The sequence below is a fragment of the Monopterus albus genome, unplaced genomic scaffold, assembly GCF_001952655.1.
Source record: "Monopterus albus unplaced genomic scaffold, M_albus_1.0 scaffold216.1, whole genome shotgun sequence".
NCBI lineage: Eukaryota > Metazoa > Chordata > Actinopteri > Synbranchiformes > Synbranchidae > Monopterus > Monopterus albus.
In genome coordinates this window covers 631,861-647,123 of record NW_018128096.1, presented here as the reverse complement: position 1 = coordinate 647,123, position 15,263 = coordinate 631,861, and the positions used below count along the sequence as shown (strand labels likewise).

Here is a 15,263-nt window from a genome sequence, read left to right as displayed (position 1 = left end):
TTTCTTCAGAGCTCTGATATTTTTTTTTACTAAAGAAGTTCAGCAGTCACAAAAAGATTTCAAAACATTTACACCAACAGAACAGGTGGGACTAACAGGAGGCCAGTCCTGCAATTTCAACAGGCCTTAACAACACAGGCCCAACCTGATGACACCCCCCCAACACACACACACGCACGCACGCACGCACACACACAGCTTTCCACCCAGCATTTATACTTTAGGCCCCTACCAACCCCACTTTATCCTGAAGGCTAAGTGACAGCCTTCCTCAGTGCAAATAAATCACACACAAATTACCCCTACTAATATTTACATAAACAGTATACAAAGACTGCTAATAACACATTAAATTAAGTCCAGCAAGGTAATTGCCAGCCGCAATTTTTGTTTGTTTTTTGCGATGTGACATTAGTTCTTTCTCTGCCGATGTTCATAAGCTGTGCTGGCTGTAAATATGTTGTCTCCACCTGTGGTGTAGTGGAAGTTGCTATAGATTTTTGAATTAATACTTATTGTAGCTTTATTTTATATTTTTTTAATAAGGTGAAAAACATGACTAACTGCACTAACAAATCTAATGAAATTGTAATTCTGCTAGATTAGGTTAAAAATGGTCTGTATTACAGGTACACTATAGAGTTTGTAGTACTATGTAGCATTGTTGTGATGAGTGGGCTCTTGTTTTGTTTGTATTGCACATGAAGGCATGTAGCAGATGCAGTTCACATCCTGCCTTTGGTTTCACTATTTCCTTTAATCAGCGATTGGTGTCGTAACATGCCAACAAACATAGCAATGTTCTATTAAAGGCAGGGAAGAAGACTGGCATCTGTGTAAACAGTACATAATTTAAATTTGATTTGTAGCCTGAAACAGTGGTAGCTCAAAGTGGTCTAAACAGCAAAGAAGAAAAGAATAGACAAATTACAGAGTAGCTGGAATCAGAATTGTATCTGATGAAAACAAGAAAACCAGAAAACAAGCGAATTGGATGTCATGTAGTGTTTATTTAGAGGCTCCGATTGTCTGTTATTTGCCTACAGTGAATCAGAACAGCCCAAATTTAAAATAGAAATACAACAAGGGTTCAGGAAAAGCTGAGAAACCTGTTCACCACACCTGACACAATCTGCACCTTCTTCTGTTCATTTAACTTTGAGTACAGCATTAATTAACCCATTAGAGAAGCAACCAGTCTATAGGTGAGTAGGTAAAAGGAAGAATGTGTTTAAATATATTTTGTAAGTAAACAAAGTGAAGCAGAGTGGGACTTCAGTTCAGTTGCATCAAGTCACTATTGCTTAACCAATCACAAAGCAGGCAGAGCTGGAGCTGTGCCAAGACATAGGCTCAGTGTTCAAAGTTTAACCCTGAGCTGCTTTGTCCATGCGTCCGTCAATATTTAACCTTTATTTCTTTTGTGGCAAGTGTGAAGTTCAGGGCCTCTGTCGGGTATAAGACTAGGCATCTGCACAGGCTGAGACTGGATAACAGACACAGGAAACTCTCTTAGCCTGCTTCCTCATTTGCATTGTTGCAGAAAAAGGAAGAAAGCTCAACAGGTCCGTGTTGAGTTTCCTGTCGAGTAAACCAATGGGTCAGTTTACGTCCACAGATGTGGAAGTCCTACTTTGTTTCAAACAGATTTCGAACACAGTTCCACACACAGACTTAACATATCTGCATGTCAGGAAAATGTCTTCCCCCCCCCCTTTCAGTGTTTATTTTATGGTTGCTCCTGGTTGGGACCCAGTGTCCTCTCTAAGTCAGATAGACATTGGCATGTCTTCATCACTGCTCACACAGTCCAAAATACCTCTGCCTGTCCTTTCTCCTCCTGCCTATCTAAACAGACATGTTGGAAAACAAGCCCTCCATTAACCCCCGCACTCAGAGGCAGTTTTGTCCTGAGGGGAGAGAGAGAAGGAAAGGAGGAGAGGGGAAAAAATCAGAAAGAAAAGGAATGAGGGAGGAAATTGCAATGTGGGCAGAAATCCGCCTTCTCCATTTCCTGGGGAGGAAGTGGATTAGATCAGGGAGAGTTGCAGCCTGCTCTTCACACTAAAGAATGCTACCAGGCTCAATTTGAACCCTTTCAGCCACACTACAAACCCTCACCTGAAAATCTATTTGGAATAAATAGTCCTCTTTTACTCCCTAATACATAGGGATTCATATATTCATAGACATTCATAGATTTAAATAAAGGTCAAATTAGACAAAAATCTGAATAGGGACTGGGGGGTGGTGGGGTGAAATTCTTAAATCAAACTTCAGAAAGGTGCATATACGATATATTTATTATTATGTAAAGACAGCGCTACAAATTACAAGCATGGAAATGCTTAAGAACTGAAAATGAAAAAGCACTCTGTATGCACTATACTAAGGGGTGCATCATAATGCAATTAGTAGTAATTGCTGATCTGGAGTCAAGATGTGGGAGCGTGATGAAAAACAATAAGGAGTCATGTAAAGCATGGAAAACGGCATAAGCAGGGAGAACAGTTCAAAAATATGAAAATTTATCTAATGTGTTTGAGACATTCTTTTAAAAAACAAAAAAATGATTATCAGTAATTGAATGATAAGTAATATTTACATCACAGACTATTTAATAAGATACAGTAACAACCTCACACAGCTCCTGCTTCCACTTAGTTAAAGCAACCTAGGCCTGTGCTGGTTAGTGAGTTTAGTTAGTAGTCAAGCTATGGAGCTGTGATGGTTTGTGTCCATGCTTCCTATTTTTCTTTATTTTTTTTTTCCGGATTCCCTGTCTTTCCCTGCCTGTCATGTCTCACCCTGTGTAATCACTCATCATCACGTCTACCTGCTGCTCATTACCTCCCGGTTCAGCTCCCCACATATACGCCCTCTTCCAGTTCATTCCTCACTGGTTCGTTAGACATGTCTACGCTCACCTGCTTTCCGACCTGCTTCCGGACACACTACCTTACTGTCTGGCTCTGCATTTGCCAGATCTCCGTCCCCCCAACTCAGCACTCCAGCTTTTTGTGCCAGCTCTCCATTCCTGTCTTTGCACTCACCAGTTCTCCATTCCCAGGCTCTGCACTCCCAGGTACTCCACTCACTTTCTGTCAGCACCACATTGCCTACCTGCTTTGTCCCCAGCAGTACGCTGTCTGCCTGCTTCGTCCCCAGCAGTACGCTGTCTGCCTGCTTCGAACCCAGCAGTACGCTGTCCGCCTGCCTCGCCTCCTATCATCTCAACGCTGTCTGCCTGCCTTGTCTCGAGCCTCACGCTGCATGCCTACCTCACCTCCTGTCAGCTCAATGCTGTCTGCCTGCCTGTCTCGTCTCCAGCTCCATGCTGCCGGCCTACCTCGCCTCCTGTCAGTTCAACGAAGACTGCCTGTCCTATCCAGAACCTGTTCGACCTCTGTCCCATCCAGTTCCCACTCTCTCTGTTCCCCTCTCTCCTCCACCTAGTAACCTGTTCTTTGTGAATTTTGTGTGTTCAACTCCTGGTGTGTCTGCATATTGAGTCCAACCGCACCTGCATTGTAACAGGAGCCTGGACAGTAGGGTAGTCTTTGATGTGTTTGATGTCTTTTTTTCATGTTTCCTTTTGATATTTTTTATTTAAGTACTGGATAAGCAGTTGAAATTGAGTTTTAGCATGGTTTAAATATATATCTAGACTAAAGCTTAAAGGAGTATTTCATCATTTTTGGCAATAGTTTTGTAATATTTGTAGTCCAGGACTCAGACTCGAGTATGATTTGAGTCCGACTTGAGCACTGATGACTCCAACTTGGACTGAGACTCGAGCACTGACTGACTTTTTTTTTTGTAATAGGCCATAATAAACCTGTTAACCTGAACCATGCTGTATCTGGCACACTTCTATTGAAGTGTACACTCCACCTTTCTATAAATGATTTTTTTGTATCAAATTGCTGGCCAATATGGTAATGTAGTACATTGCTAGAAAGTTTGGACTATACAGCAAAATGGTGACAGCTGTGTCAATTGTGTTTATTGTAGACCTCGATAACTCGGATAATGGGGATTTGACTTGGGTTATTCTTTGGTGATTTGGATTTGACTCAGACTCTACTCAGACTCGAGGCTTAGTGACTTGGCTACAACACTGTTTGGCAAATACACTTATTTGCTTTCTTGTCAAGAATGACCACTCTCATGACCACTCTCGTATCTACAGTTAAGCCCGAAATTATTGATACCCCTGTAAGATTTGAGTCTTATAGACTCTAGTTACTTTATCAGCTTTAGCTACTTCTCATACCTTTAGTTCCCCTTAGTTACCTTTCATAACTTTATTTTCCTTCTTTCTACATATTACAGCTTTATCGATGATTGTCCAGAACTACTGAGCTTTGGTTATTCTTAATACATTTATTTTCTTTACTTATATATCTTACAATTGTATTGATGAGAATCAAGTAGAATCTGCTTACTTTGAATACTGTAACTTCTGTTGAGGGAGGATGTCGGCATCTCCTTGTGACCAGACAGCCTATTTACATTTTAGCAAAGGCCTGTTTTACACTCGCACCTTGACCCACTTAGCATATCCGAAGCTTTGCTTTGTCTTGGGATGTCCTGCACAGGCCGGGGGCTACAACCTGAGATACACACACACACACACACACACACACACACATACCTAGATTTACCATATTCCAACATGGAAGTATGAGCTCTGGCTCACACCAAATGACCAATAGGATCACGAACTATTGAAGGTTGCACTCCTGTCCAGGGCAGAGCAGCCCATGAAGATAAAATGTATTGTAAGAACTTAATTCGGGGTTCAGTGGACGGAACTCCTGCGGGAGCTCTGTCCCTCTGATCCCAGCACTGTAAGGCCTACCTGTGATCAGACTTTCAGTAAACTTTCTGTTGATTTTAAACAGTTCTCTCCTGTCTTCACTTCTCGTGTGTTCAACTAAAGAATTGGGTTAATTTCTAACACCCCTATGGAAAAAGCTGTTAGTTTGCTATTGGTTTCTAAATAAAATCTCAACTGGTGAAATAAAGGCCTTACTTTATTACCTTCATTTGGAAGGCTCAAACCTTAATATATCTCAGAGTCACATTATATACAAAGAAGTAGACTTATTGGGATGTTGGTATTTATGCCAGTCCATAATTATTTATACCCCTCACCTGCATCAGATTTGAGTTCACTGTTTGTAACAGTACAATTGGTGTTTGGCAATCTTGTTAGCATCTACAATGATTCCAAGCTGTTCCATCTTCTAGAGCATTCTTACATGGCTTATGGGCTATAAATTTAGGGGTACTCATGCAATCATTGTCATTGTTTGTGGTCAGCAGGGAAACATTTGCCATGGCCAACAACTCTGTGAAGACCTTTGTTTGCATGTTGTGACTACTCACAAGGAGGGAAAAGGATACAAGGCTATATCCAAGCAATTTCAAGTGCTGGTGGCCACAGTACAGACCATCATCAAGAAGTACAAGAATTTCCACACTGTTAAAACCCTTGGGAGATGTGGTTAGAGACCAAAGGTGCCACCTAAACTGGCTAGAAGATTTTTTATTTACCATTTATGCATAAACAGACAGTCTAGGCATATAGGAATTTTTGGGCCGCTCTCCTTTGGAGTCATGTAAGGAGACAAAAATCAGAAAGAACATTTAGTCTTAAAATAAAAAGTTACATGAGGGCGACAAAGTATTAAAACACAATACACAAAAATAGTGTAACAGCATTTCCCACAGTGCACTTCAAACATCACACTTTGTAATTCACATGGTGGAGTTGGATGGCATTATGCTTGGTGAAGTAGTGAGGGGTTATTTCCCATATATTCTCACATTTTTGTATTTGCCATCAGTCTTACTGCGGCAGGGAAAACGCTGCTGTAAAGTCTTGTTCTGTGTGTGATAATACTGTCCGCCCTGCTGTACCTGAGGCTGTAGGTGCAGTTTTTGTGTCTGAGCAGAGTATGAGCTGGGAGGCGTGGATCCCTGATTATGTTCTCTGCTCTTTAACAACAGCGCTGTGTGTGTATAGTGTGTCCATAGCAGGTAGTTCAGTTCCAATGATCCTCTCTGCAGTCTTTATGACCCTTTGAAGAGCCTTCCCCTCTGCCTGTGTGGTATTACCATACCAGACTGTGATGCCAGTAGTGAGGATGCTCTCTACCAGTTCTCTATAAGCCTGGGTGAGAGGGTGACGGTTTAGCCCAGCTTTTCTGAGCCGCCTGATGAAGTATAGCTGCTGCTGGGCTTTCTTCACTGTGGCAGCTGTGTTCAGTGACCAGCTCAGGTCAGATGTCACCTGCAGGCCCAGGAACTTGTGGCTGTCAGCCCCCTCCACCTCAGTCCCTTTGATGGTCAGAGTCAGCAGAGAGAAGGGGTTCTTCCTGAAGTCTTTGTCTTGTTTATGTTGAGGATGAGGTCATTCTCCTCTCCATAAAGAAGAATGTCATTCACCAAGCTTCTGTAAGCCCCCCAATGAGGCCCAGAGTGGTAGTGTTATCAGCATATTTAATGATGATGGCGTTATCATGGTTGGAGACACAGTTGTGGCTGTACAGGGTGAAGAGTTTGGGGCTGAGATAGCAACCCTGCGGTGAGCCTGTGCTGATTGTGAGCTCAGCAGACACCCGCCCTCCCATTCTGACCACTTGTGGTCTTTCAGTCAGGAAGTCCAGAATCCAGTTACAGTTGGGAGTTGGTACACCAAGGTCTGTCATCTTCCCAATCAGCCTGCCTGGGCAAATGGTGTTAAATGGAGAACTGTAATCCGGGAACAGCATCCTAGCATACGTACTGCTGTTGTCCAGGTGTTTCAGGGTATGGAATAAAGCCAGAGCCTTCGCCTCGTCCACTGAGCTGTTGGGGCGGTAGGCAAACTGGAGAGGATTTACAGTGTCTGGGACCATGTGGTTAACATGTGTGAGGACCAGTTTCTCTAAGCACTTCATGGTGACTGATGTGAGCGCCACTGGCCTGAAGTCATTCAGAGTGGATGTGTCTGATGTCTTAGGGACCGGTATGATAATGAATTTTTGGAAAATGCGAGGATTACTGATTGGGTTAAAGACAGGTTGAAGATGTCTGTATACACACTAGCTAGTTGATCCCCAAGGCTCTCAACACTCTGGGGGGGGGGGGGCCCCCAAAAGCAGTGTCCCTCCGGGTCGCAGGGGGATTTTGAGGGGGTGTCTGTGTTCATCCTGTCAAACCTCACATAGAAGTTGTTGAGGCTGTCCGGGAGGGTGGCGCCCTGGGGGGCTGTGTTTGTTGATTTGTTCCTGTAGTTTGTGACTGCCTGGATTCCCTGCCACATACTGCGCATGTTGTTATTCATTTAGTAGCTCTCCAGATTTTGGAAGTATGCTCTCTTTGCAGCTCTGATGGACTTCTGTAGCTCGTACTGGGCTTTCCTGTACTCCGCTTGGTCTCCTGACTTAAAGCCTCTCATCTCTTCCTGATTTTCAGTTTTATATTCCTATTAAACCAGGGTTTTTGGTTGGGGAAAACGTGTACTGTTCTAGCTGGTCCGCATATGGATGTGCACCAGTTGATGTTGTCACTCACAGTCTCTGCATATTCATGGATGTCATCTGGGGCCCCTTTGAAGATGTTCCAGTCTGTGGCCGCTAGACAGCCCTGCAGACTGGCCTGTGCACACTCATTCCAGGTGTTAACAGTTCACACTGAGCCTGGTTTTGCCTTGAGTTTTTTGGTGTAAGCAGGTTTTAGTCAGATTGCTAGGTGGTCAGATCTACCAAAATGAGGCTCAGTTTCAGCTGAAGCTGATGCTGAAGATAGAAGAGTATTGCAAGAGTCAAGAATCAACAGATCACCACCAAGGCTATCCTGGAGAATTTGAGTGATGCTGGGACCAAAATATCAAGGCAAACACTCCAGCAGGTGTTTCACAGGGGGTTCTCCTGGAACCCAGGCACATCAAAAGTTGTTTAGCCTTAGCAAAAGCTCGCCTGCATTTCACCTGCTTCATCTGGATTTCTGGTTGTTGATTATATGGTCAGATGAGATAAAAATTGAGCTTTTCTTGCACAGAGATGTGGCTTTTGTTTGGTGAAAAAAGGTGAAGTATTCAACCCAAAGTATACAGTTCCGACAGTCAAGCATGGTGGCGGTAGTATAATACTTTGGGGATGTTTCGCACAGCCAGTGGGACCAGTAACTGCGTAAAAGTCAATGGCATTATGAAAAAAGAATAGTACACCAGACAGTCTGCAAAAAAACTTGGCCTTGGACAGCTTTGGACATACCAGCAAGACCGTGATCCAAAGCATACTGCAAAGTTGATAAAGAAATGATTCCTGGACAGTGATGTAAATGTTCTGGACTGGCCAAGCCACAGTCCACACCTAAATCCAATTGAGAATCTGTGGCAAGATCTTAAAACCCGTGTGATGGCAAGGAACCCTCAAAGACCTGGAGGCCTTCACAAAATAAGAGTGGGCTATAATTCCTGTGTAGACATGCAGAAACCTTGTAATTAAGTACATAAATCATTTGGCAGGTGTGATTGCTGACAAAGGCTTTGCAGTTTACTAAGCAAGGATATGATTAACTTTGGACATGAATTCTTTTGTAAATCTGTGAAGTAAAATACCGAAAATGATTGTATTACATAAAATATCTTTTGCAGTACTTCTTTACACTCTATTGCAACTTTTGTATGTCACTTTAATCAAAGTAAATTAGTTTCTCACAAAAACAGCTCACAATATTGTAAAACTGGTATGGGTATGAATAATTTTGGGCTTAACTCTATCTCTTCAATATATAGCCAGCAGCCAGTTAGCTTAGCTTAGCTACGAGACTGGAAACAGGAAACAGGAAAACCGCTAGTCTAGCACAGTCCAACATTTACAACTACCTACCAACGCCACTACAGCTCACTAATCAACCTGCTACAGCTTGTTTGTTTTAATGACTTCACATCAGGGTGACAAAAAGACTTCAGGAAGTAAGTGTGTACTGTAAGAGTGTACCTGTTTTTTTACCCTCTGGTTTTGTTCAAATTAAACACACAAGATATAACATGTTAAATTAGGAGCTTCAGAGGTGCTGGTAAGTGGATTTTGATAACTTTGGCTTTAGCTTTAGCTGACCTAGCTGTTTATCCTTGTTTATACTCGTTATGCTAACTAAGATAAGCTAAGATAAGATAAACTAAGCTGTCCTCTGGCTATTATATCATATTTAGCAGACAGAGATGTGGTCAATCTTTTTATGTAGTTCTTGGTAAAAAAGATATGTTGTGTATTGTGTTGGGTTTTAATGTGTTTACTGTCTTGATGCAATGAAAAAAAACTTAGAAAAAACCCAACTGGACTAGATTTCTAGGTCACCTCTCATCCAAGAGGCTGATGAAGCCTCTTGGATGAATAAAACAATGCATACAGTAATGGATGAACTGGATTTGTCTGTTTTAATTCAATCTTGGTCAAACCCTAATTTCTTAATATGGCGCCCACGTACTCGAAACATGATGCAACTACGAAGGTCTGAAACACAAGGCATGCCTGTGTTATTTTGCAATAAACTTGCATGAAATACAAAGAACGGTGGCTGAAGGAGGAGAAATATCTTAATGGGTGATAGATTTTTTAAAAATTTGGCCATGGAAACAAGCCTGGTGTGTGTATGTGTGCTCACAGCTGGGTTTGCACTATGCATGCTTGTACAAGTGGGTGGTTGAGTGTGAGTGAATCTTGTATCTTTGTGCAAGGCTTGCATGGGTGTAGGTGTGTATATAGTATGTGCGTGTGTGTCTTACCGTACATGACTGCAAACCCCCAACCAGTTTCCTTTTGTCTCTTTCTCTCTTCCTTTGTGGTGTATTACTCATTTTACTACGTGGAAGAATTTGTGTGTGTGTATGTGTGTTGGTTTGTTTGGCCTTTCTGAGGGGAAATTTCCTGCCCCTGGAAGCAGCTCTTGTCTTGAGGAATTTCCTGAGTGGGCATACAGCGCTTCCTGAATAATTGTTGTTGTTGTTATTGTGTGTGTGTGTTTTGAATTGTTCTCTTTTCTCCTCTGAAAGGGAAACTGTTCTCACATGCGATCGAGTTAGCACAGCCCCCTTCTCTTCCTGTTCCCGACACACTCCACATGGCGTTTCAAGCCAAGGGGTGGGGGTTGGGTGGCGGGATGTGGCTTTACTCCAAATGTGACAATGAACACACTGGTGCTTGATGGTGTGTTGATTTCAGGATTTTATAGGAAAAGTCAAATCAGGACCTTCAGTATTTGAATCAGGTAGCTCATGAAAAATAAGGTGTGCTCATATTAAGTAGGCTACAACTGTTTTTTAAGTGTGTTAGATACATATTTATAGGTAGGTAAATATTAGGCAAATATAATAGCATGAGCAGTGATCACTACCATGGCTGAACAGACCACTCAAAGAAACTCAAATTATATCATTAAATAGACAGAATATTGCTGGTTTAAAGGGGTGCTCTTGCACTTTCCTGAAACTGTGGGACACACAAGAAAAAAAAACAAAGTTCCAGGGGCTGAGATACTGGTATGTTTACTCCCTACTATGGGCATCAGTGAATACTACATTTCCCATAACATAGCATCTGTGTCAACTACTACTGCATTTTAATTGTAATTATATACAGTATTAATCATACTAGCCCCGTGATAGACTGGTGACCTGTCCAGGGCGTACCCTGCCTCTCACCCTGTTTCAGCTGGGATTGGTTCCAGCCCTCTTCAGGATAAGTGGTACAGACAATGGATGGATAGATTAATCATACAGTATTACTTTATAGTATACTGTTACTGTTGTTAGTGAGAAATTATATTCTTTGCAGTTTTATACTAACAGAAGGTGATACCTGTAATACCTATAATTTATAATGGTTAGTACCTATAACATCAAACAGTGACTTTTGAATGACAATACCATTTTAACTTCACAAAGAGTAAGCAGAATGTTTTTTTATAGATTCATTTACAGTATTTATTTGTTGCTAGTGTGTGGGACAGACAAAAAACACAGGGCCTGACATGCAACAAACATCCCCAACCCCTAGACGAACTAACTGGAGATTCTGTGATTACATAGTACAGTATGTCTTATAAAGATACTTCTGAGAGTTTATTGTTAAACATTTGTTTTCCATGACCTTCCCAGAGCTGCCCCAGAATTTTTATTTTTTTTATTTAAAGTTTCTGCAGCTGTAGCACATATATTTTCTTTTAAGCATTCCATCATGGAATACTCGTGTTCAGGTTTTTTTTTTTTCTTTTTTGTTAGTGTGCACTGATTGTTATGCGAATACTTATTGTCTCTGATCCCTCTAAACTGCGCAATCGCGCACTGCTCCTGTGTTCTCCGCGCACAGCAATTCTATGCAGCGCATAAAATAAAATCTGAACTTGAACTGTAAATAAAATAAGCACATAACAATTTATTCTGTACCATTTTGCAATGCAACTCAGTGAGTGACAAGTGACAACAAGCGGTAACTACAGTAAAACAATGACCAACACTGTCCAGCCAATGATATGATGAGGTTTGCATGTATTTACTTATGCAGTCAATCAATGTCATTAACAGTGCTTATGCGTACGTGCCCCTGTTTTGCAGGTTAGCATATAGCTAACGGTGCAGCGGAGTTAAGAGAGGTAAATGCTGCTAAGCTAACCCCTTACTATGTCGAAACGAACGGGTAGTGGCACATCCACTCACCAAGCCAAAGTAAAAAAGAAATGCGGTTCTTTTAAGATGGAATGGCTGTCGGAGTATGTGCGAACAGAAGAACAAGAGGTGAAACTGGATGAGATTTTTTTTCTTTTTCAAGTCAGAAAGGGCTGCTCTGCAAAACATACTGCGAAGCCAAAGTAGCAAGCGAGTTTTCAGAGGGAAAAGTGCAGACTGAATGGAAGTTGGACTACCTCAAGTGTCACATTCAGCAAAAAAACGATTTGAATGCTGCTGGAATTGTACGAAGACGCAAGATGGGAACGGGGATCAGTACATTATTGCAGGAGAGTGCAAAAGATCGAGAGAAAGAGGAATGAGCAGCCACACAAAACGAAATCTGACCCCGAGCAAGTTAAAGTTCTCATCGACAATATTCTACTTGCCATCAAAATGAATGCATCAGTGCCGTCGGTTCAACAAATCCACGATAACATGGCAAAGTATGTGAGTATACCAGAAAGCTGGCAAAGTAAAAATTATGCCTTTGAATTTGTGAACTCAATCAATGAAATAGTGCAGAATGAGATGATGTTAAATGTTAAAAATGCACCCTGCCATACCCTGATAGTAGATGAGAGCACAGACATAACAGTACACAAAATGCTAGTCCTATATATTAAAGAGAGGAAAATGATGTCAACTATAAAACTGTGTTCGGTCGCATCGTCCAGCTGACAGCATGCACTGCTTACGATATTGCGCAGGCAATCACTCAGTTTTACTCCAAGCATGGACTGGACTTGCAGAGAATGGTGATGCTGACCTCTGATGGCGCCTCAGTAATGCTACAAAAGCACAATGGAGTTGCAGCTTTATTAAAGCGGCAAATACCACACCTAACGGAACAACATTGTGTGGCCCATAGAGAGGACCTGGGCAATGATGATGCCTGGAAAGATGTGCCTTTGATGCGAGATGTGGAAACTCTTCTTAGAACTGTATATTCCACTTTCTCTTGGTCCACTGTGAAGAGGGGCCAAATGGAGGATCTAGCAAAGATACTTGATGAGGATACACTGTTATTCAGGCCTCTGAGCAAAGTGCGGTGGCTGTCGCGGCACCAAGCTGTGAATGCTGTTCTGAGGAACTACACTGCTTGAAGAATACTGCAAGAGAGAATCCAGTGATAACAGAGATCCAGTGGCAAATTACTGCTACAAAAAGCTGAGTGATTCAAAGTTTAAGGTTACTCTCACTGCTCTGGGAGATGTTTTGGGCGAGCTGGCACAACTCTGCCTTTCCTTTCAAAGACGCAACCTGACTGATGGAGGGACACTGCTTTGCAAGAGCAAAGATTGAGAAGTTGCGTTCCCAATACTTGAAGGATGAGAAGGATGTTCAGTGGAGTGACCGTGTCAAAGAGGTGATGAGGACCTCATCATTTTATGGAGGTAATACCAGTGAGATTACTCTTTTTATTCGTAAGCTCTGTGATCACTTGGATGCTCGTTTTCCAGAGGATGAATTGAAGGAGTGGTCTGCATTTGACATCGAAGCATTGAGCTCAGACATCAGTTTTGAGTAGGGATCAACAGACATTGCTATACTGGCAAAGAAGTATGAGGCCATTCTCCACCACCCACATTCTAAATTTAAGACCCCGATCAGATTTGTGCTTATTCTAGTGTCATTTGTTAAGAATTTTCATTTATGGATATTAATCAGTAAATGCTGTTACTAGATTGAGTAGTAGAAATGCTAATAAACTGTAATTATATACAGTATTTTACAGACAAAGAAATACAGGAATTTACACTGTATCACATGCTTGTGCTACAGCACACATCTCATTGTGCATAATGTGAACAAAATTTGATCTCTGAAAGGTGTACATGTCTCAGTTCTTCCAGAGCAGGATCCTCACCCTGACATACAATGTACTACACAGCTCATGTAAAACAAGATTTTTGTCTTCTTCATTGTAAGTGGGCCAAATCACTTATACTAAAAGTAATCTAATGGAAATTACTGCTGTAATTTGATTCTTTTAATAAGCCATGTAACTGATCTCAGGTTTTGGACAGGTGTGATACTGGTGTGGCCACAGTGTGCACGTCTGATGTTGCTCACAGTAGTCCAAGGAATTCTCAGGGAGTTTGTGTGTATGCTCAGACACATGAAAAATTAGGGGGAACATTGCTTATTGTTTTCACTTTTCGAGTTTGACAGTGCCACCACTTATTGTAGACATATACACCAGGGATAAGAATTCATATATAGACATTTTGATTTTTTTTTTTTTTTTTTTCCCCAAAAAAGTTGTGAACAATCAGTGTAGGAGCTTTACATTAGATTTTTGACTAAAATGTTACATTGTTTCATCCACTTTACTTTCTCCACTTGGAAACATGGAAAGGAAAAAGTAAGGCGGTAAGTAAGGAGTTTCTAGTGTGATGTGTGTGGTGGGGGAGGCTGGGGGTGAGGGGGCTGTCAAGCAGGGACCTTTTGATTTAGTTCACAAGTGTCTGAAAATTGGCTGCTTAACAAAAGGAAGAGTGTCAGTTAGTGCTGGATTCAGGAACTAACCTACAAGAGCTGGCTTGCTCCTGTGCTGAGCAACAAGCTATCAAAAACAGGTCATGCTACTTCCTGGCCATAAAAGTTCAGTGTGATTGATGATCTGTTTTATGTTTGTTTTGGCTGGATGAAGGCCAGTGTTTGTGGCCAGGGACGTATACCTGCAGGCTGGTGGAGGAAGCAGAAGATGGATATGAGAGAAGTGGGGGAGTGAAGGGGCGTTCTCATGATTGAAAAGTAAAAGTGTATGGAGGTGGATTTTCCCATGGCACACCCATCTGAAAGGGAATCAGTCTGCAGAGAAAGACACAAAGTTAGGGGAGGTAAATAGAATGAGAGGATTAATTGAGGAAATGTGTGTGCGCTCATACCCATATGTTCCTATGGCCAGTGGCGTCTGCAGGATTATATTTAATAGTATGCACAAGAGCTGCCTATTGCTGCCACTATGAAAATAATGTTTGCTAAACTCATTATAACAAGAAGTCTTTCTCATTCTAATGAGATCATTTTATATTAAAAAAAGATATTTTTCTCATAAGTAGGACATACTGTATTTTCTTGTTACGACATAAAGTAGGGGGCAGCATGGTGGCGCAGTGGTTAGTGCTGTTGCCTAACAGCAAGAAGGTTCTGGGTTCTGGGTTGTAGCCCTGGCCGACCTGGTGTCTTTCTGTGTGGAGTTTGCATGTTCTCCCTGCACGTGCGTGGGTTCTCTCCGGGTACTTCCTCCTACAGTCCAAAGACATGTAGCTTAGGTTGATTAGTGACTAAATTGCCCTTAGGAGTGAGTTTGCGTGTTCGTGGTTTTCTCTCTCTTCATGTCAGCCCTGTGATAGACTGGCAGCCTGTCCTATCCAGCCTTGCTCAATGTCAGCTGGGATTGGCTCCAGGCCCCCCCGTGATCCTGTTCTGGATACGCAGTACACATAATGGATGGATGGATGGATGGACATACCGTAGGCTACTGGAGTGAGTGACACAAATGCATGCACTTGCTTTGAGCAGGGCCTGCTTA

At 42.0% G+C, this 15,263-nt stretch overlaps 1 protein-coding gene across 3 annotated transcripts in view; it reads left to right on the top strand.

Moving 5' to 3' along the window:
- Nucleotides 1–15,263, top strand: part of etv6 (ETS variant transcription factor 6) — a 67,507-nt gene that overhangs the window by 28,850 nt on the left and 23,394 nt on the right. The window contains exon 1 of one of the 3 annotated variants that reach the window (XM_020619171.1): nucleotides 8,890–8,971. The exons of the other annotated variants lie outside the window; for them this stretch is intronic. Within the exon in view, the coding sequence (XP_020474827.1) occupies nucleotides 8,935–8,971 (37 nt within the window). The 5' untranslated portion in view covers nucleotides 8,890–8,934. Of the gene's footprint in view, nucleotides 1–8,889; nucleotides 8,972–15,263 lie in introns of those variants that run through there. 3 annotated transcript variants of the gene reach the window in all.